Here is a 23506-nt window from a genome sequence, read left to right as displayed (position 1 = left end):
TGATTTTAAACCTCTTTTTTTTTTTTTTTTTTTTTTAATTTTAAACCTCTTTACCATATTGGTAAAAATCCATGATTTTAAACCTCTTTACCTTATTGGTTTTTACTTACCAAGGTACATTCTGCCTAACGCCTAGCACAAATGGTAGGTTTTCAATAAATATTTGTTGAATGAATAAATAAACATTAAAAATTTATATAGGCTTCCAAAAAAAATCCAAGCTACTCTAGATGAAGACTAATACAATCCTATATATATATATATATATATACATATATACTTAAATATAAGTATTATATTATATTATACATTATTGTATAATATAATATAATATAATTATAAATGTTTTTATTATAATATAATTTAATTATAATATAATTATAAATGTATAATATAATATACATTTATATAGAAGGCTCTGATCTACAAGGTTTTGACTATAAATATTAGTTTCCAAAAGGCCTAAAATAGTTCATTACTTTAAATAACATCTCCTTGAAAGTTTATTAACAATATTGTTTCTTTTTCTCCACATGAAAACAAACACCCATGGACAATTTATTCAATTCTGAATTAAATCTTAATGAATGAGATTTCAGTTAAATCTAAAATTAACTTTGTCCATCATCTATGTCAGCTTGAGTACAAATCTATGACCTTTAGACAATACAGACAAGTTCTAATTCAAATGTTAACTAAAACAAGATATGGATTTTCCCCTATATAAAGCTGAAGGAGAAAAAAGCAGTTAAAAACCCCTTGAGGACAGGCACAGTGGCTCACACCTGTAATCCCAGCACTTGGAAAGGCTGAGGCAGGAGAATTGCTTGAGTGCAGAGTTTGAGACCAGCCTGGGCAACAAAGCAAGACTGTCTCTGCAAAAAATTTTAAAAATTAGCTGGGCATGGTGGCGTGCACCTGTAGTCCCAACTACTCAGGAGGCTGAGATGAGAGAATAGCTTGAGCTCAGGAGGCTGAGGTTGTAGTGAGCCATGATTGTGCCACTGAATTCTAGTCTGGGTGACAGAGAGAGATCCTGTCAAAAAAGAAACAAAGAAGAAAATAAATAAATAAGGGGAGGGAGGGAGGAAAGGAGAAAGGGAGGGAGGAAAGGAGGAAGGGACGGAGGGAGGGAAGGAGGGAATTTTAAAAACTCTTGAAAGTACCAGCCTTCCTGAAAGATAATTTAATTCTTTTGGTATTCCTAAAATAAAATGGTATTAAGATAAGTATGGTTTTGCCGGGTGCGGTGGCTCAAGCCTGTAATCCCAGCACTGTGGGAGGCCGAGGCAGGTGGATCACGAGGTCAAGAGATCGAGACCATCCTGGTCAACATGGTGAAACCCCGTCTCTACTAAAACTACAAAAAATTAGCTGGGCATGGTGGCGCGTGCCTGTAATCCCAGTGACTCAGGAGGCTGGGGCAGGAGAATTGCCTGAACCCGGGAGGCGGGGGTTGCGGTGAGCCGAGATCGCGCCATTGCACTCCAGCCTGGGTAAAAAAAGAAAAACCCCTTCTCAAAAAAAAAAAAAAAAAAAAAAAAAGATAAGTATGGTTTCTTTGCCTTTATTAGCTAACATTATTTACTAGCTAACGTTCATTGAGTACTTATTAAATGCTAGGCAATGTTTTAAGAGCTTCACTCGTTTCTCTCTTTTAATCCTTTCAGTCCCAAAGGAGGTGAATATTATTACCCCCATTGTACAGAGAAGGAAACTGATAGTGAAAAGTGTCACTTCTCTTTGATTTAAACCCTCTAAATCTTGCTTTCAACCTTGTTTCACTAATAGCAAGTGTGTAATTATAATTTTATCCTAAATTTTACCCTCAGCACTTTGAATATACAAGTAATAGTTCTAGAAATACATGTAATATTCTAATAAGACTCTAAAAAAACTATGGAGTCCAAATCTCAGACCTATAATAGAAACATGTAGGACTTACACTTTTTATCCTCCTAACACTGTCAGAGTTCTAAAAGGACTTATACTTTTAACAACACAGATAATGTTCACATGCTTCAGAAATAAGAAGACTTTGAAAATAATTCTTAATTTGTAATAGTAAGGCTGAAAATGAATGAGATTCTTAGAAAACAGTCTGAGTTACAGTACTAATGTTTTCCCATTTTTTTGGACAAATAAACAGACTCACAACTCGTGTTTAGCTTAACAATGCTATGCACAATTAAGGCCTCAGACTAATACACATTACACAGGTAATAGAAAGAGCTAGACTTCCTCATTTATATCTACACTCTGTGGTAATACGCTCTAACAAAGAAGATGACCGAAATAAGGCAGACATGACTCAAATCTATCACATCCTCCAGATGGCTTGAATTCATCACACAGCTTTTAGGAAGATTTATGTAAAAGAACCATACCTGCTGATAACTATCCTGTTCCTATTAATTCCACAAAAATGAACTCTAAACCACCTCATTTTCTTTTCCTCTCTCATGAAAAATCTTCAATTTGTTCCATTATTATAACAAAATGATATGTGGGCTGAACACACTTATTTGATACTTTTTTTTCCTTTTCTGTTCTTTGATTTATAAAGAGTAAACAGATAGGCATGGTGGTGTACACCTGTAATGCCAGCTGCTCAGGAGGCTGAGGCAGGAGGATCACTGGAGCCCAAGAGTTGAGCCTGGGCAAAATAGCAAGACCCTTTACATAAACATATAAAGTGTATCTTTTTAAAAAGTAAGTTTCCAATGACTACATTAATTTCTTTTTTTTGTTTTTTGTTTTTTTGTTTTTTTTGAGACAGAGTTTCACTCTTGTTACCCAGGCTGGAGTGCAATGGCGCGATCTTGGCTCACCGCAACCTCCGCCTCCTGGGTTCAGGCAATTCTCCTGCCTCAACCTCCTGAGTAGCTGGGATTACAGGCACGCGCCACCATGCCCAGCTAATGTTTTGTATTTTTAGTAGAGACGGGGTTTCACCATGTTGACCAGGATGGTCTCGATCTCTTGACCTCGTAATCCACCCGCCTCGGCCTCCCAAAGTGCTGGGATTACAGGCTTGAGCCACCGCGCCCGGCCATTAATTTCTTTCGAGTAGAAACTATAGGCCAGGCATGGTGGCTCATGCCTGTAATCCCAGCACTTTGGGAGGCTGAGGTGGACAGATCACCTGAGGTCAGAAGTTTGTGACCAGCATGGCCAACATGACAAAACCCTACCTCCACTAAAAATACAAAAATTAGCTGGGCATTAGTGGCCAGCGCCTGTAATTCCAGTTACTCAGGAGGTCAAGGCAGGAGAATAGCTTGAACACAGGAGGTGGAGGTTACAGTGAACCGTGACCACGCCACTGCACTCCAGCCTAGGTAACAGAGCAAGACTCAAAAAAAAAAAAAAAAAAAAAAAAAAAAAAAAAAAAGAGTAGAAACCATAAAGCTTCATGTAACTAATCACTATCAATGCCTAAGTCGACTAGAAAGAAATAAAACCAAATACTCTTAAACGAAAAATAAAGTGTATAACCTGCCTTCCTTATGCCCACCTCCCATATCCACAAATCTTTACCTGTGTTTCGGCACTGCTTAATGAATGAAGATCCAAAGATGGGTCTGTTTTGAGTTCAGGTTCAGGAGCTGCAATTGGGGCCTTTAAGATGATCTCTTCATCAAGACTGGTTCCAAATTCTATGTCTTTCTGACCTCCTTCACCTTTTTCTTTATCTGACTCTACTTCTTTGCCTTCTTCCTCGGACACCTGAGATTTGGGCCTTTTAAGAAACGACGAGAACAGTCGTGAAAGGCCTCTGCTTTCTGATGTCCGCTCCTTGTTCTTGGTCAAGTCTTCATGTGTAGGAGTGTCTCCATTAGAAGCTTTCAGCTTCTGTTCACACTGATTATCTCCTTCAGCTGCTGTTTGAGAAGATTCCTCCTGCTGAGGTTCTTGTTGGCCTGAGTTTATGGCTCCCTCGCCCTCTTCCTTCTGTTGGTGCTGTGAGTTTTCGGCTTCAGCCACTAAACTCTTCTCTGTTGTCATGATGTTGCTGTTAAAAAGAAGACAGAAAAGGGAGGCTCTTATAAGCAAAACACATTACTGTTTGCAAAATCCTAAACCCTAAAAAATTAATATACTTAGGTATTCAATTGCCAACAAACAGAATTCCAACCCATTAAACATGAGGTTTTCCATTAAAGTACAAAAATATCTACACATCCTGAATAAAATATTAATGTCTTCAGTCACTAAAGATAATGCATATAGAGAGAGCAGTTTAAAATATAGTACCCACTGGGGCCACCTTAGTGAAATGCATCACATATTAAATCCAATGCTCAGAACTGTATATAGTAAATACAGTTTTATCCTTCCTTTAAAAAGGATTGTGTTTAGTGTCCTTTGAGGGTATCAATCTGAAGGTGTAGGATTTGCAGGGATTACTTCCTGCAAAATTTTCTACACCTCAAGAGACGATGAAATTTAAAAGTTCCCCAAGTCTTTATTGTTCTTTTTCTTTACATCTCTTAGAATGCAGAGACTTCTCTATTAAATTGCAAAAGTAAAATTCTGACAGTTTCTTGTAAGACTAGACAACAGCAATGACAAGCACACAGCTGAAATAATTGCAAAAAAATTTCTTAGGTTTTCATGTTGTAATTCCAAATTACATCCTCTCTCAGAGGTATCCCATTTTAAGCTTTTCAGTCTCTTTTTGCTCCTGATAAACATGATTTTAAAAGCTCAGCATTTTTAAGAGTAGGAAGTGAAACTAACAATAGAGAAGTGAGATAAGGAAGAAAAACTCAGGAAGTGTTGATTCACTCGTAGGGAAGGAGAAGAAAGCAGGCAGTTGATCTTACATATTTCAAACTTCTTGGCCTCTAGCCTCTTGATCTCAAAATCCCAGTATTATCAGTCAAGCCTCACAATAACAGCCAACAAGCATTGTCATACCTATTTTACTAAAGAATAACCAACACACGTGGGGACTTTGAAAGCACTGGGCAATGAAGTCGACTATTGATGATCTTATGCTTTGATTCATTGCCATAATTAAAAGTACTTCCTCCCCATCACTCACAAAGCAGCATTTACATTGTCTCCTCATATTCTCTGTATTATTTAAATAAAGTAATTTAAAAAAATTAAGGCTAGTGAAGTGAAGCAGTGGGAGTCGAGAAGAAACAAAGAAATCTGTAACTGGTTGTGATCAATTAGCTGTAAGCACCACTGCACTGAACCAGCCTAAGTGAAGTAACTTTATCTGGATGTTAACAATCCGAATGAATGAACAAAGTATATTTAGCTCATTCCTTCCTCAGGCTCTTCACACATGCTGTTCTATTTACAATGCTCTTCTCATGGCTATTTGAAGGCTAGTCTCCTTCATATCATTACTGTCTTATGTCTTACCAGGCCTCCCCACATAACCTAGCTAAAAGTAGTGGCCTTCGTGCCCCCAGAAACCCTCACAGGACTACTGCACTTATTATCTGCAATTATTTTGTTAACATATTTGTTTACCAGTTTATTGTCTTTCTTCCCTCTCTCCAGCTAAAATGTAAGTTCCACAAGGACACAAACCTTGACCTCTTTTTTTTTTTTTTTAAATCACTGTATACCCAATGCCTAGAATAGTATCTGACAAACAGGTATTAATAAAAGTTTTTGGGGGCTGGGCATGGTGGCTCACCCCTGTAATCAAGGAACTTTGGGAGATTGAGGCAGGAGGATCACTTGAGCTCAGGAGTTCAAGACCAGCTTGGGCAACATAGCAAGACATCATATTTATAAAAAAATTTTAAAATTAGCCAGGCATGGGTAGCATGTGCCTGTAGTTCCAGCTACTTGAGAGGCTGAGGCAGGAAAATCACTTGAATCCAGGAGGCTGATGCTACAGTGAGCCATGATCATGCCAGTCCATGCCAACGTAGGTGACAGAACAAGACCTTGTCTCAAAAAAAACCAAAAACCTAAGTTTATAAAAAATAAATTGATTTCACTGAATACATCTGACAAATATAAACTGCAAAGGCATTCTCTAAATTTACTCAAGTAAATTTACTTCAAATGCATGATACTAATTGATTCATTCCACAAATTCTTATCAGGCACCTAGCACAGGACTGATGTTAGGTGCTGGACACACAACAGTAAACAAAACAGCCAACGTCTATGTCATCATGGAGTTTACATTCTTGTTTCAACTTGAACCAGTAAAATGAAAGAAAAATTCAAAAAATTTTTTATTTAAAGTATGAGCTAAACCTAGAATAACTGTATACACATGGAACAAAGCAGTGAAAAGGGAAAGAAGCAAATGTATATTGGGTACTATTTCTGTGCTGGGCCCCATGTCGGGCATTATCTACGTTATCTCAACTAAACTTTTCAACAATCCTATAAGGAAAGAGGAATCAGTAATCTTATAGCTGAGGAAATTGAAACTCAGAGAATAACCTCCCCCTGGGTCATGCTGCTAGTAGGTGGCAAACCACTATTGGTAAAGACAGCAGGGCAGAGAAATTCTAGGCAGAAAAGGATGCATCTCTGACAAAACCCCACCCTCAAGCAGAAAAGCCTGAAACTGCAGCCCAAAGTGAGAACTTATATCTCCGTTTTCCTGCTGGAATGTTGCCTTTTCCTAAACCATTCATGGCCCCATCTTACCCCATCTTGTGCCTATAAAAACCCCAGACTTAGCAGGCAGAGAGGAGAAGCAGCTGGACGTCAGGGACTATGGCTAGATGTCAAAGAGAAGCAGCTTGACTTTGGAGGGATAGCTTGATGGTGTAACTTTGGAGAAGAATCCGGCTGAAGATGGCTTTACTTCAGGGGAAGATCATCTAACCACTCCCAGTCCCTTTTCAGCTCCCCTTACCGCCGAGAGCCACTTGCACTGGCAATAAAATCCCTCGTATTTACCATCCTTCAATTCATTCCTGTGACCTCATTTTTCCTGGACGCTGGACAAGAGCATGGGAGCCACGTGTGCAGATACAACAGGCTGTCACACTGTTATCAGCTCAGTGAGCCCTTTGCCTTTTCAAGAGAGGGCAGCCCCTCACTCGAAATGGCAAAGGGCACACTGAGCTGATAACACTTAAGCTGACCGCAGATGTAAAAACTAAAAGAACACTGTAACATGCCCTCTGAGGCTTCAAGGGATGCAGATACCACCTCCTGGATATTGCCACGGGGCCCGCACAGCCTTGGGTCCTGCCAGCACCAAAACAGCTAGCTGGTTCCAGCGCTTCTGCACTCCAGTTCCCATCTCATTCACCCGCACATTCCCTCCCATGAGGAGTTGAGAGTGATGGCTGAGTAAACAAGGTACACCTGTTATAATTCCCATGAAGAGGTCTTTAAGGGGTCTGATTTAATAGGTCTGGAATGGGGTCTACAATTCTATTAAGATGTTGCCAATGCTGCTGGCCCACTCTGCACATTTTGAGTAGGAAGCACAGAAAACCACTATTACAAGCGTTTTGGGAATGTACCTCAAAATGTCTAAGAAATAAAGACTGTAAAAAGCTGCTCTTAGAAGAATATGAACAGTGGGAAATACTTGACACAATAAATGCTCAACAAATGCTTGTTAATTAATCAAAGAAGCAAATGATGCAACATATAAAATGTGAAAAGTGGCAGGGCGCGGTGGCTCACGCCTGCAATCCCAGCCACTTTGGGAGGCTGAGGTAGGCTGAGGAGGCTGAGGCTGAGGTCAGGAGTTTGAAACCAGACCAGCCTGGCCAATATGGCAAAACCCTGTCTCTACTAAAAATACAAAAATTAGCTGAGCACGGTGGTGGGCGCCTGTAATCCCAGCTACTCAGAAGGCTGAGGCAGGAGAATTGCCTGAACCCAGAAGGTGGAGGTTGCAGTGGGCCAAAACCACGCCATTGCTCTCTAGCCTGGGGGAAAAAAGAAAGATCCAACTCAAAAAAAAAAAAAAAGGGAACCATTAACATTTTTAAGAACTCTTTTTGGCGCTTAATCTGACCTTGTAATCTTTAACCATAGAGCTATGGCAATTCCAAGTTTCCTACCCAGCTGTGATAAGTACCCAGATTCAGTGTTCTGGGCATCTCCATTGATATGATCTCTTTGCCACATGTAGGAAGGAATAATTAAGACAGGAGCCAATCATAATCCCGAAAGACACAATCCTCAATAGCATAATCCTGAGTGCTGAATCCAGAAAGATCAAAATCCCAAAAATATAATTCTGGAAAAAAGAATTTTTTTTTTTTTTTTTTTGAGATGGAGTCTTGCTCTGTCGCCCAGGCTGGAGTACAATGGTGCAATCTCGGCTCACTTCAACGTCCACCTCCTGGGTTTGAGTGATTCTCCTGCCTTAGCCTCTCGAGTAGCTGGGATTACAGGCATCCACCACCACGCACGGCTAATTTTTGTATTTTTGGTAGAGACGGGGTTTCGCCATGTTGGCCAGGCTGGTCTCAAACTCCTGACCTCAGGTGATCTGCTTGCCTCAGCCTCCCAAAGTGCTGGAATTACAGGTGCGAGCCACTGTGCCTGGCCGTGAAAAAAGAATTTAAAAAAAATTTTTAAAAGATATTTATTTACAGCCAGACACGGTGGCTCATGCCTGTAATCCCAGCACTTTGGGAGGCCAAGGAGGGTGGATTACTTGAGATCAGGAGATCGAGACCAGTCTGACGAACATGGTGAAACTCTGTCTCTACCAAAAATACAAAAATTAACCAGGCGTGGTGGCAGGTACCTATAATCCCAGCTACTTGAGAGGCTGAGGCGGGAGAACTGCTTAAACCCAGGAGGCGGAGGTTGCAGTGAGCCAAGATCATGCCACTGCACTCCAGCCTGGGTGACAGAGCAAGACCTTATCTCAAAAAAAAAAAAAAAAGATAACTTATTTACATGGGGATTTATTTGAGAAATATAAAAACACACACAACAGAACGCTTCACAGACCACTTTACATGACAAAATAGTCAAAAACAACATACATATTTTGCAAGCATAAACACTCAGGTATACTAACGACAGTCATACAGGTATAAGTTATGAGCAGACAGGATATATTCATTAAAGAAATAGCTTATATAATTGCAGTCATCTGAAATACCACAACAAACAACCTAAGTCTTAAGATCAATCAAAAACCATGATGGGTTACCACCACATCTTACAGTTGCCCAAAGAGCATTTTACATACATGTACAATGTTACACATTAAGTCAATGTTGTGAAAATGCACCTTGTGGAGCCAAATTTGCAAATAATGCATAAAACACATTCAAACTCTCTAAAAGTCTTTACACAATTTATACCTTCAATAATGGAAATGATGTGAAGGTGAAACACAGAACACAGCAAATTGTAAAAAAATAATGATGGCAATTTGAAAAAGTGGGGGAAAAGCTTTTAAAAACTAAAAAGAAAACTCAACATATGAAAAAGTATATTACAGTGATAGATTATGGGCAATTGCGCAGAGGCAATCCATAAGAGCAGGCAGACTTTCACAATCATTAACTATATTTTGAAGTCTTGGATTGCAATGAATAGCTGCTTTTTTCCTTGTAGAGCATGGCTTTTCTCAGATAATACATTCACATTCATTTTATACATGGTGCTGCTCTTTTTGTGTTTTTTGTTTTTTTGGGGAGCCTTGCTCTGTCACCCAGACTAGAGTGCAGTGACACAATCTCGGCTCACTGCAACCTCCGCCTCCTGGGTTCAAGTGATTCTCCTGCCTCAGCCTCCTGGGATTACAGGTGCCTGCCACCATATCCAGCTAATTTTTTGTATTTTTAGTAGAGACAGGGTTTTACCATGTTAGCCAGGATAATCTCAATCTCTCAATCTCGTGATCTGCCCGCCTCAGCCTCCCAAAGTGCTGGGATTACAGGCGTGAGTCACTGCACCAGGCCAGTGCTACACTTTTTGAAATTCTTCTATGATTTGACATACATGGACATGAGCATTTCCTGTTAAATTTTCCCATCCTTTGTGTCATGCTTATATGTTATTTTAGGCATGCAGAAATCCATTTCACATGCACTCATATGCAGACCACAAATTTGGCAGAAACAATACTGGTGCTTGAACAGCAACACCATTGTGTGTCTTCTTACCCTACTGTGCACACAATTATTTTTGAATCAGTCAGTAACCTCAGCTTCTTCAGACAGATGAGGCTTTAATTTATAAAAAGCTCCTGGAGGCCAGGCACGGTGGCTCACGCCTGTAATCCCAGCACTTTGGGAGGCTGAGATGGGTGGATAGCCTGAGGTCAGGTGTTTGAGACCATCCTGGCCAATGTGGTGAAACCCTGTCTCTACTAAAAATACAAAAATTTGCAGGGCTTGGTGGTGGACGTCTGTAATCCCAGCTATTCAGGGAGCTCAGGCAGAAGAATCGCTTGAACTCGGGAAGTGGAGGTTGCAGTGAGCTGAGACTGCACCATTGCATTCCAGCCTGGGTGACAGAGTGAGACTCCATCTCAAAAAAGAAAAGCACCCTGGAATGTCATCACTGGAAGGAATACCAATGCACTTTACAAATGAAAATAATGCACTTTTTTTTTTTGAGACAGGTCCTCACTGCAACCAGACTAGAGTACAGTGGCACAATCTCGGCTCACTGCAACCTCAACTTCCTGGGCTCAGGCAGTTCTCCCATGTCAGCCTCCCAAGAAGCTGGAACTATAGGTACACACAACCATGCCTAGCTGATTTTTTAAAAAATATTTTTTGTAAAGATGAGGTTTAACCATGTTGCCCAGGCTGGTTTCAAACTCCTGAGCTCAAGGAATCCTTCTGCTTTGGCCTCCCAAAGTGCTGAGATTACAGGAGTGAGCCAACACAGCCATAATGCGCTTTTATTTATTTTTTCTCAACTCTCCCCTAGTGACATCATAATGCACTTAAAAAAATTTTATTTATTTATTTAATTTTTTTGAGACAGGGTCTAGCTCTGTGGCCCAGGCTGGAGTGCAGTGGGGTAATCTCAACTCATCGCAACCTCCATCTCCTGGCCCAAACCGTCTTCCTACCTGAGCCTCCCAAGTAGCTGGGACTACAGGCACGTACCACCAAGTCTGGCTAATTTGTTTTGTATTTTGGGGACAGACGGGGTTTCACCATGTTGCCTAAGCTGGTCTCAAACTCATAGGCTCAAGTGATCGTCTCACCTCAGCCTACCAAACTGCTGGGATAATGTGAGCCTGCCATAATGCACTTTTAAACTGAAGCTTTCATCCTTGCTGTATTGTGTGGCCAATCCACTCATCTAAATTTCCTGTCAAATGCATTGGGGCTAAATGGAAAAAAAAAACTTCATTCGTAACATTTTCAAATTCACTTTTAGAAGCCTTGATTGTACCTCATTCCAAATCTGTCATTATAGTTTAAGGATTCAATCAAAATCCATTTTCTTCTGCTAAGTCTATCAAATCTTCAAATAAGCATTTTTAAGGTGTTTCACTTTTTTCAGTCACTAATACATAAACTAGTGGATACGTTCTAGAATTTTCAGATTCAACGGGGGCATGTATTGTATACAGGTGACTTAAAAAATGACAACGAAACAGGACAGTTTCAAAAGTACCATCCATTAGCCAAAGTGAAGTGTGTGCTAGTTTTGCTATGTTAGATTTAGTGGTAAATATAAGAAGTCTATCCTCTTCGACAGCCAAGTCCCTAATTAAGAATAGTTTTGCAACAACGGAGGAATGTTTTGCAGCAACGGAGGAACCTCAATATCGGCAATAGTGTTTGGTTCAGAAGGTCACTGAGCTTGTCAAATTCTTTTTATTCTGTAATGAAGGGTGTTTTTTAAAGGCAAATATGGCACCATGTGTGAAGGGGCAGTACTCGTACACGATTGAATAATTTGGCAGGGGAGATTTCTTGTATTTTTTGCCTCCATTTTACACTGCTTGTATGATCTTTGAAATACTCACTGCACTTACATTTGGAGAGTGGTTGTGGTCTACAAATTTTGTAAGTATATGCAGTCCATTTGAAAGTCTGGTTATTGTTTGGCCATTGCAATTAAGCAACACTCTGCTTTCACAGAAGCAATCATCATTAGCCTTTAAACTTTTATCTTTCACCATTAACTAGCCTCATACACTTAACTTATCACAGCCTTTCTAAGAGGAAACAATTTCACAGATCTTTTATTGTGTTATAAGGAATACCGTAAGAAGGAATGACATTCGGCTTCTCTAATACTAAATCTCTATTAGTCAGGGTTCTCCAGAGAGATAGAATCAATAGGATATATATATAGATATAGGAGAGAGGATTTACTAGAGGAATTGGCTCACATGATTGTGGTGGCTGAGAAATTCCATAACAGGCTGTGTGCAAGCTGGAGACTCTGGGATGCCAGTAGCATAGCTCAGTCCAAGACTGAAGGCCTCAGAACCAGAAAAGTTGATGGTAAAACTCTCAGACTCAAGACCTGGGGGGGCTGGTGGTATGAGTCCTTGTGATCAATGGCTGATAAGCCTATAGTGCTGATGTCCAAGGCAGCAGAAGAAAAGAGACAGCTCTAAGAGACACACTTTCCTTCTGCATTTGTTCTTTCTGTGCCCCCAGGCCAATTTGATGGTGCCCACCAAAAATGAGAGCAGATCTTCCCCACCCAAACCACAAGACTTACGCACTAATCTCCTCTGGAAACATCCTCACAGAACATACCCAAAACAATACTTTACCCAGTTTCTAGGTATTCCTTAATCCAGTCAAACTGACACCTCAAAAATTAAGTCTGTTAAGTCTACTCCTTGTCAACTTGGCATCTATATGCATGTCCTAAACCATATTTAATTTCCAAATAAAGACAGCAAAGTAATAGTTCTGCCTAACATGAAGCAACTACCCTGTTATTGTAATTTTGGGGATTGTAGACATTAGGGATTTTAGACTTCAGGGATTTAGACTTTAGGGATTTTGATCTCTCAGGATTTTAACATTTAGGATTATGGTGTTTAGGATTGTATCTTTTGGGATTATGATCCAAACCCAATTAAGACATATGAAGAATTAGAGGATAATATCTATCAGTACAGAATTGAGACATTTTGCCACATAATGGGACATATGTAAAAAACAAGCTAAACATAAGAATGTTTGTTATGAATTGTTCCAGAATTCATACTGGAACATACTGAAGCCAACTTCTGATAATACCAGACATTAAATGCTAGAAAACAATCAGGAATTCAAACAATGCAGTATTTAGTAAAGATGCTACAACTCAATCTATACAAGAAAAAACATTAAAATGAATGATTAAGGAGAGTTTGCATCCATATTCTTTCCAGCCCTGTACACATGGGTAGAATGCTATTAATAAGAGCCAAGAAAAAAGAAAAAAGAGAGAGAGACAGAGAATATAAAATGTAACTGATAAAGCTTGCTGGTACTTTCAGTTAGCTCTGAGGTTAATATCAATTAAACAAACAAAAAATAAATAGCAAAAATAAAAAATCCTATGAATCACTTACTAAAAGCTCAAATAAACCTCCTGACAAATCAATTGTACCATGCAGTCAAGTTCTTCACGTTACAAATGATAGGATGGGTAACCAGAGGAAAAGACACAAAGAAGTCAAGCAGCAAAAACAGGATAAATGCTCTACAAAAAGGCTCTTCCTATGTATATGACACTATTTTCATTCTAGATACAAAATCCGAAAGGAGGTATCCATGTCAGAAAGAGGCCTTTTGATTTTAACAAACCAACAAAAAAAGAATCTACACAACACTGCAGAAAAAGTGATCAGTTACCATTCCATCTCAATCCTAATCCTCAAAACTCTATGAATTACACCCCAGCCGATATCAAAGATACACTTGTTTTAAAAGTGTGCATCTGTTAATTTCAGACAAATCAAATCTTTAAAAAATATATATACTAAGCAGACTGAAAAGACTGAATGGTATCTTTCATCATTTTTTTTTTACATCTCTGTAACATTGAGTCAGTGCTCCATTAATGCTTCTTGAGTGGAAAACTTCACAAAAACGTCGCAGTTTGGCAGCATTAACAAAATTTTCTTTACGATTACAGGGATGAAGTTTGATGATTTAATTCTAGGTATTACTCTTCAAATTAGCTCTCTGAAAGAAAAAAAAAGGGCCAGATGCCGTGGCTTATACCTGTAATCCCAGGGAGACTGGGCGGCCAAGGTGGGCAGATCACCTGAGGTCAGGAGTCTGTGACCAGCCTGGCCAACATGGCAAAACCCCATCTCTACTAAAAATACAAAAATTAGCTGGACGTGGTGGTGCACACCTATAATCCTAGCTACTTGGGAGGCTGAGGCAGGAGAATCACTTGAACCCAGGGGGCAGAGATTGCAGTGAGCCAAGATCGTGTCACTGCACTCCAGCCTGGGCAAAAGAGCAAGACTCCATCTTAAAAAATAAATAAATAATGCTTTGAGGGAGGAGTATAGATGCCAATAGAAAGAGACTTGAAGTGCAACGGGCAAATGGAATTCCATGCAGGAGAACCAGCATTATTAAGAACATTGTAATTCCAAAGAAACTAGCAAGAATTTCCAGACTAGTTGAAATAGGGCTACAATAGGGCAGTAGGCGGAGATAGGGTAAGAATAGAGCTACCGTTTAAAATTCCATGGCCAGGCACAGCGGCTTACACCTGTAATCCCAGCACTTTGGGAGGCCAAGGTAGGAGGATTGCTTGAGCCCAGGAGTTTGAGACCAGACTAGGAAACATAGAAAGACCTTGTCTCTGCAAAAAATAAAAAATTAGCCAAGTGTGGTGACATGCCCCTGTAATCCCAGCTACTTGGGGGTCTAAGGTAGGAGGATCAGTTGAACCCCAGAGGTCAAAGCTACAGTGAGTCATGATCCTGCCATCACACTCCAGCATGGGTGACAAAGTTAAACCCTATCTCTCAAAAACAAAAAAATTAGATTCCAACAGCAACAACAATAGCAGCTAGGATTTATTGAGTACCTAAATGCCACACATTATTCTACATGTCTTACAACCACTCTACAAGGTAGACATTCTCATTTCCCAGAAAATAAACAAACTCTGGGTGGTTAAGAAATCTGCTCAGATCATAGAGTCATGTGCTAATGAAACCATTAAACATGGTGATGATTCTACTGTAAATTCTGAGGCTACTTTCTGTCTCAGTAAAACACAGTACTTCAGATGCTTCTACCCCGGAGATGCTTTTCTGTTAACAAAACCCCTACCTACTGAGAAGTTATACACACACTATTCAATCTGGCCAAGACCACCTCTATTTCTACCAGTTTCAAGTTCGCCACCGCTGTATATATTTCTCTTTTTACTCTTTCCAGAGTGTACATGAAGATGGAATAAGACAGGGAGAGACAGGCAAAGAAACATTATGAATTGACTTGAATATCCTGCTAAATTGTTAGGAATTGATTCCTGAGAGCCACTGAAGTCTTTTAAGTAGGGAAGAAGATAAAGTGGAGGCAGAAGAGGCTAGAGACAGAGGGAAATTCAACAAATGACTGGGTAAATTCAGGTTATCAGTGAATATTCACAATGGGAATCCCTAGGGAAGCTGAAATCAATACTGGGCAGAGAAACTTGAAAAGTCTTGCAACCAAGGTTTAAGAACTCCCGCTGCCCTTAGTTTCTCTAGCTTATTCTCACTAGCACACTTCTCATTAACCCACAGTTTCATATCTGAGCCTAAAGCCATTTTTATAATATACCTCCCTTGGCCCACTTCGATAAATGGTAATAGAATCAAAATAAGGCCAGGTGCAGTGGTTCACGCCTGTAATCTCAGCACTTTGGGAGGCTGAGGCAGATGGATTACCTGAGGTCAGGAGTTCAAGACCAGCCTGACCAACATGGTGAAACCCTGTCTCTAATAAAAATAGAAAAAAAATAGCCAGGTGTGGTGGCAGATGCCTGTAATCCCAGCTACTTGAGAGGCTGAGGCAGGTTGAGGTGAGCTGAGATCGCACCATTGCACTCCAGCCTGGGAAACAGAGCAAGAATCCATCTCAAAAAAAGAAAAAGAAAAAGAACCAAAATAAAAAGAGAAAAAAGATAAATATCTTGAAAGTATCTCAATAAAATATGTCCAAAATTAAATTCTTAATTCTGTTTTTTCTATTCCCATAAGTGGCTCAATCATACTATCCAGTATCTCAAATCAGAATCCTAAGTGCTATCCTTCTCTTAGCGTTCTCCATTTCCCTTCCTAATCAAATCCATCTGTTAATCCTATACAGTCTACCACCAAAATATATTTAGAACCAATCTATTTTTCAGCTTCTCTACTATTATGTTTGTATGAGTCTTCTTCACTTCTCACTTAAACTACATGCTGGAATTATTTGGCTTTTGCCTACCTCACCAACCTCCACCCTTGGAAGTTACCCAATTTGACAACTGTTCACACACAAAAAAGGATCTTAATGCCTTGATTGAACATGCCCCAACAGAAATGAAATTCTAAAACAGCTTACAATCTTTACCTGCATTTCTAGATGTATAGGTGACCAGAGCACTCCTATGGTAAGCAGTGGGGCTACTCTAGTGAGAAAGACAAACTTAATTCTCTGACCTCCTGAATTTGATTCTCTATCCAGAAGATTGTAGACAGTAAAAGTTCTCAGTATTTATACTGCATCTTAAATCTTACATTCAGTCTCAGCAATCTATTTTAGAGAGAAAGAGTCTGTCAGAGATAGAAGATAATGATGGAATTTGAAACCGTCATAAAATAAATGAATGATATTGGGACCTTTAGACTAGAAAAAGAGAATTCAAAGCAGGGTATGATTGCTGCTCTAACAAATTTCAAGAGCTGCTGAGTTTCACATGATTCCTAAGGGCAGAATTAATTAGTCCACAGAAATTACAAAGACATAGTTTTCACGTAAATAAAATAAAGGGAAGAAATTCCTAATAATTAAATGAGCTGCCTGGGAATAGCGAGCTTATTATCACCAAAAATATTCATTCAAGCTGAATGCTCATGTGTTGCAGATACCAGAGAAAGGATTCTTCTAGAAAGTGGGTCCTTACAGGCCAGGCACAGTGGCTCACGCCTGTAATCCCAGCACTTTGGGAGGCCGAGGTGGGCAGATCACCTGAGGTCAGGAGTTCAAGACCAGCCTGACCAACATGGTAAAACCCCATCTCTACTAAAAATACAAAATTGGCTGGGCATGGTGGCACATGCTTGTAATCCCAGCTACTTGGGAGGCTAAGGCAGGAGAATTGCTTGAACCTGAGAGGCGGAGGTTGCAGTGAGCCAAGATTGCGCCATTGCACTCCAGCCTGGGCAGTAAGAGTGAAACACCGTCTCAAAAAAAAAAAAAAAAAAGGGTGGAGGGGTATCCTTACATTAACTGAATTCTCAGGTCCTTACCAATGCTAAGATTTTACAAATAGGAAGGAAGAAAAAGAAAACAAAAGGGGTTGGGCACAGTGGCTCACAGCTATAATCACTTTGGGAGACCAAAACAGGAGAATCACTTGAGGCTAGGAGTTCTAAACCAGCCTAGGCAACATAGCAAGATCCTGTTTCTACAGAAAATAAAAATGAAAATATTAGCCAGGCATGGTGATGCACACCTGTAGTCACAGCTATTTGGGAGGCTGAGGGAGGAGAACTGCTTGAGCCCAGGAATTTGAGGCTGCAGTGAGCTATGACTGCACCACTGCACTCCAGCCTGGTTGAAAGAGCAAGACCCTGCCTCTGAAAAATAAAAATAAACAAAAGGGACATTAAAATAGTTACATAAATGGGTTTTTTTTACAGGCTATATTCTTTCTCCCCACCCCCAATATCCCCATGGACACCACGGGGAAGGGCTACATTATAAATTCAGAGTTAGCATTTAGATTAGGAGAACAAAGAGGGAAAAAACAAAGTAAAGGATAACAGACCCTTTTACTTCTCTAGTCAGAGAACAGAATCTAGTGACATTCTTTCGGACAGAAAGAAAATATGTTCAAGTATGAAAGTTTCAGAACTATGCTAGAAAATAGCTTCCTTCCCAATAAAAATCAATCACCCCAAACCACAGGAAAGTTATCTTTCCTTTTTAACTCAATTTAAGTACACTAATTAGCACCTCTAGAATAGGATAATCACCAATGTGGTCTTCAGATAAAAATGGTAATTTAAAATTTATCAAAGAGTTTCTTCAGAATTCTTCCTCTATCCTCTTGAAATTATTTGGATCTTAAACTACACTTTATGAAGGCTTGCAGTGGCTCACACCTGTAATCGCAGCACTTGGGAGTCCAAGGTGGGAGGATTGCTTGAGCCCAGGAGTTCAAGACCAGCCTATGCAACAAACTGAGACCTTGTCTCTACTAAAGAGGGGTAAGAAAAAATTAGCCAAGCATAGTGGCATGAGCCTGAAGTCCCAGCTGCACAGAAAGCTGAAGTGGGAGAAATGCCTGAGCCCAGGAGTTGAAGGCTGCAGTGAATCATGATCACACCACTGCACTCCAGCCTGGGCAACAGAGCAAGACTCTGTCAAAAAAAAAAAAAAAAAACTTGTCATACTAAGTGAATCAGGAATGTCACTCAGCATGATCATGCTGTTTTCAACAACTTGGTTTTTAATTTAAGTCATTTCTACGGTGACTAATATCATTGAAGCAACTCGTTCAAAGATATTTTTAAATAAACAAACTTACTCATCTTCATCTTCTTCCAAGAAGATGAAAAAACATTCTTTACTTCTCTAGTGAATTCAGGCATATAGTTAAAAGATGTCTGGATATATTCTAAAAGTATACCATCTGACTCCAGGCCCTCCCAGAAAATATACTATTGGATCAATAATTACTGAGCATCAATGAGGAAGATATGAAACAAAAAAAAATTCATTTCCACAGAATTTTTATTCCCTTTAAGTGTCAATGTGGGCTAGCTTATGCCTGAAATTTCAGGTGGCTCAAGCCTGAAATCCTAGCACTTTGGGAAGCCTAGGCAGGAAGATCACTTGAGCCCAGGAGTTTAAAATCAATCTGGGCAACATGGTGAAACCTTATCTCTACAAAAGATACAAAAAATTAGCTGGGCATGGTGGCATGCACCTGTAGTCCCAGCTACAGGGGCAGGGTAGGGGTGGGTATGGGGTGGTGAGGCTAAGGTGGGAGGATCACCTGAGCCTAGGAGGTCAAGGCTGTAGTGAGCTGTGATCGCTGCACTCCAGACTGGGGGACAGAGTGAGACCCTGTCTCAAAAAAAAAAAAAAAGAAAAAAGAAAAAAGTGTCAAAGTGTATTATTTTAGCCATTCTAGATGAAAATCTTTATGAAATGGATTATATGCTTCCTTGTTTCACTTTTTAAATCTATAGACCACAATTGAGCCTTTATTGATCTAAGTTATCATTATAAACCTCAATTACTACACAGTGCTAATGTCTTCAAGGGCTACTAAAGTCTATAGGGATGATTAGTTATTCCAGAAAGCTACCTGAATACTGTGCTTTTTTATTTTTTGTATCTGTCTTTATTAGGTTTCCTGTTTGCTCATTTGAAGAATTAACTCATATTTCTTGCTGACATCAGAATGGCCTGCTAACAAGCATCTTCCAATGTCTCCTCTAATCTGCTATTGGCTAATCTACATTGATTCAGGAACCAGATAGCCAAGTGTGTTAAAATTTTGTCTAAAGAGTAAATGCAGCCAGGAGCAGTGGCTTATGCCTGTAATCCCAGCACTTTGGGAGTCTGAAGCAGGTGGATCACTTGAGGTCAGCCTGGTCAACATGGTAAAACCCTGTCTCTACTAAAAATACAAAAATTAGCCAGGCCTGTGGCGGACAGCTGTAATCCCAGCTACTAGGGAGTCTGAGGCAGAAGAATCACTTGAACCTGAAAGGCAGAAGTTGCAGTGAGTCAAGTTTGTGCTACTACACTCCAGCCTAGGTGACAAAGCAAGACTCTGTCTCAAAGACAAAAATGAAAGAAAGAAAGAGAGAGAGAAAGAAAGAAAGAAGGAAAGAAGAGAGAGAGAAAGAGAGAGAGAGACAGAGCGAAGGAAAGAAAAGAAGGAAGGAAGGGAGGGAGGGAGGGGAAAGAAAGGGAAGGGGAGGGAGGGGAGGGGAGGGAAGGGGAGGGAAGGGGAGGGAAGGGAAGGGAAGGAAGCAAAAGAGAAGAGAGTAAATGTGGCGGAGTGCAGTGGCTCATGCCTGTAATCCCAGCACTTTGGGAGGCCGAGGTGGGTGGATCACCTTAAAAATACAAAAATTAGCTAGGTGTGGTGGCGGGCGCCTATAATCCCAGCTACTCAGGAGGCTGAGGCAGGAGAATTGTTTGAACCCAGGATTGCAGTGAGCCGAGATCATGCCATTGTACTCCAGCCGGGGCAAAAAAAAAAGCCCCACCAAAAAAAAAAAAAAAAAAAAAAAAAAAAGAGTAAATGCTAAGAAAGAATAAAACTAATGCTTCACTTTACTGGACAACTTCAATGCATAGATTTTATGAAATCAGTCTTAGTTCTTCAAGTACCACGTAAGCCTACTTTGAAGTTTCCATTATGTTGTGTCTAGTTGAGGCTGTAAGGTAAGCAACCTTCAGATCAATCGCACCATGACCATTCTCTTTCTTTCCAAGGAAAAATCAAAAGTGTTTAATGCTGTTATGTATATAAGGTGTTGTATCCACATAAACACTCCCGGAAAACATAAAACAAACGGAATAAGTTAGCCTGAAAATGTAACAGAAAGGAAGGAGAAACACACATAAAATGCTTACTGGCATGAAAAATTTCAAGGTAAATATAAACAAAGCCTGAAGATTTCTAGCTACAAAGGGGTTTTAGTTAAGAGTATGGAACTTTTCTTACTCTCTTATTTTTAGGTTCTTAGAGCCAACTCAATTTAACAATATTTACTTTAAAATTTCTAAACTCAAATACCATAAGATTATTTTGAAAAATTTCACTTTCACCAGAACACTACAGTAATTAACTGAATATCAAATGTCATCTGATAAGAATACAAGTGGGAATCACAAACGTGAACTGGATCATGGATTGTTTTAGCAGATACTCTGGAAATTGGAACAGATGCAGCAGTTGTCTCTCACCATTGTTAAGTACAAAAAATATACTACAGGCCACCAGAAAATATAATACTGGCACAGAGATAAGATTTAGTACCAGTTTGAATATTTCAAATAACCCACTATTTGCTGAAAGTATTCAATAAAATTATTGACTAAGCTTGATGACAGTTTTCTCTCTTAAAAGAAAAGCCTCTACTATTATAGACTGAATTCTGAGCAATAAACAATAATTTTTTGGTGATGTGAACATATTAAAAACTTTGGCAGAGAATAAAAATTTCACACAGTTTTTAGACTGAGAAAAGAGGTAGGTCACAGTCAAACATGTAAGCTTACTACAAATAAATTCTAAAAACATTTAAAGAAAAGTAAGGCATGGACTGGGCGTGTTGGCTGACACCTGTAATTCCAACACTTTGGGATGCTGAGGTGGGTGGATCTCTTGAAGTCGAGAGTTCAAAACCCGCCTGGCCAACATGGTGAGACCCTGTGTCTACTAAAAATACAAAAACTAGCCTGGCATGCTGGCAGGTGCCTGTAATCCCAGCTACTCAGGAGACTGAGACATGAGAATTGCTTGAACCCAGGCGGTGGAGGCTGCAGTGAGCCAAGAACATGCCTCTGCACCACAGTCTAGGCAACAAGGCGAGGCTCTGTCCCAAAAAAAAAAAAAAAAAAAAAAAAGTAAGGCATGATTGCATGGCCAAAGATTGTATTACAATATAGAACTTATTAGGATATGGCAATTCTAGAAAGTGGAGTTCATCTAGTTTTGTGTGTGTTTGTTTGTGCGTGTGTGTGTGTGTGTGTGTGTGTGTTTTGGAGACAGAATATCATTTATCCACCAGGCTGGAGTGCAGTGGTGTGATCTCGACTCACTGCAACCTCTGCCTCCCAGGTTCAAGCGATTTTCATGTCTCAGCCTCCTGAGTAGCTGGGATTACAGGCATGTGCCACCATGCCCAACTAAATTTTGTATTTTTAGTAGAGACGAGGTTTCACCACATTGGTTAGGCTGGTCTCGAACTCCTGGCGTCCCAAAGTGCTGGGATTATAGGTATGAGCCACGCACCCAGCATCATTTAGTTTTATAATTGCAGTTTTTGCCATGAAAGTAATGGCAAAAACTGCAATTACTTTTGCACCAACCTAATACATTTTACAGTTTTAATTAAGTGGCAGGCTCTTTTATAAGCCCTGGGAATACGGCAGTGGAACTTTCTCTATACAATCAGAAATTTTTTTAAAAACATGAGGAAATGATTAAAGACAGGCACGAAGAGCAGGGAGATTATGAGGACATATGTACAAAAACAAAGTTTTAAAAACAGCACTGCAAAGGAGTATCTACAAAAATAATGGCCAATAGCCTGGCCAACACGGTGAAAACCCATCTCTACTAAAAATACAAAAATTTGCCAGGTGTGGTGGCACACCTCTGTAATCCCAGCTATTCGGGAGGCTGAGGAATGAGAATCACTTGAACTAGGGAGGCAGAGGTTGCAATGAGCTGAGGTTGCACCACTATACTCCTGTCTGGGCAACAGAGGAAGACTCTGTATTAAGGAAAAAAAAAAAAAAAAAAGCCAAAAGGCGAAGGCCCAATAAAGAATGGAGCTAAAACAAAACAAAAGTCTGGGTGTGGTGGCTCACGCCTGTAATTTCAGCACTTTGAGAGGCCCAGTCGGATGGATCACAGGGTCAGGAATTTGAGACCAGTCTGGCCAACATGGTAAAACCCTGTCTCTACTAAAAATACAAAAATCAGCCAGGCAAAGTGGAGTATGCCTGTAGCCCCAGCTACTTGGGAGGCTGAGGCAGGAGAATCACTTGAACCGGGAGGTGGAGGTTGCAGTGAGCTGAGATCGAGCCATTGCACTGCAGCGTGGGGAAAAGAGCAAGACTTCATCTCAGAAAAAGAAAAAAAAAAGACTCAGTGGCTCACGCCTGTAATCCCAGCTACTTAGGAGGCTGAGGTGGGAGAATCACTTAAGCTCAGGCGGTGGAGGTTGCAGTCAGCTGTGATCATGCCACTGCACTCCAGCCTGGGCAACAGAGTAAAACCTTGTCTTGAAAAATAAAATTTTAAAAATTTAAAACTGCTGAAAATGGCAGATGGTAAGGGGGAGAAAGAAAGGAAGGTCGATAACAATCAGGAGAAGGGCAAAAGAAAAATAAATTAGCCGGGCACGGTGGCTCACGCCTGTAATCCCAGCACTTTGGGAGGCCGAGGCGGGTGGATCACGAGGTCAAGAGATCGAGACCATCCTGGTCAACATGGTGAAACCCCGTCTCTACTAAAACTACAAAACATTAGCTGGGCATGGTGGCGCGTGCCTGTAATCCCGCTACTCAGGAGGCTGAGGCAGGAGAATTGCCTGAACCCGGGAGGCGGAGGTTGCGGTGAGCCGAGATCGCGCCATTGCACTCCAGCCTGGGTAACAAGAGCGAAACTCCGTCTCAAAAAAAAAAAC

The 23506-nt window shown here is 40.2% G+C and overlaps 1 protein-coding gene across 38 annotated transcripts in view; it reads right to left on the bottom strand.

Annotated features, from left to right (window-relative positions):
- The window catches only part of EPB41 (erythrocyte membrane protein band 4.1), a 223570-nt gene that overhangs the window by 130149 nt on the left and 69915 nt on the right, over positions 1 to 23506 (bottom strand). For 36 of the 38 annotated variants that reach the window (XM_032246625.1, XM_032246624.1, XM_032246617.1 and 33 more), the window contains exon 2: positions 3541 to 4015. In XM_032246625.1, coding sequence (XP_032102516.1) covers positions 3541 to 4008 — 468 coding nt within the window. In that variant the 5' untranslated portion in view covers positions 4009 to 4015. The remainder of the gene's footprint in view (positions 1 to 3540; positions 4016 to 23506) is intronic. The other 2 variants (XM_032246650.1, XM_032246649.1) reach the window with 1 other exon arrangement.

The sequence above is a fragment of the Sapajus apella genome, unplaced genomic scaffold, assembly GCF_009761245.1.
Source record: "Sapajus apella isolate SASKATOON/1434 unplaced genomic scaffold, GSC_monkey_1.0 scaffold62, whole genome shotgun sequence".
NCBI lineage: Eukaryota > Metazoa > Chordata > Mammalia > Primates > Cebidae > Sapajus > Sapajus apella.
Note: the sequence above shows the minus strand (reverse complement) of the source record. Positions and strands in the feature narration are given on the sequence as shown.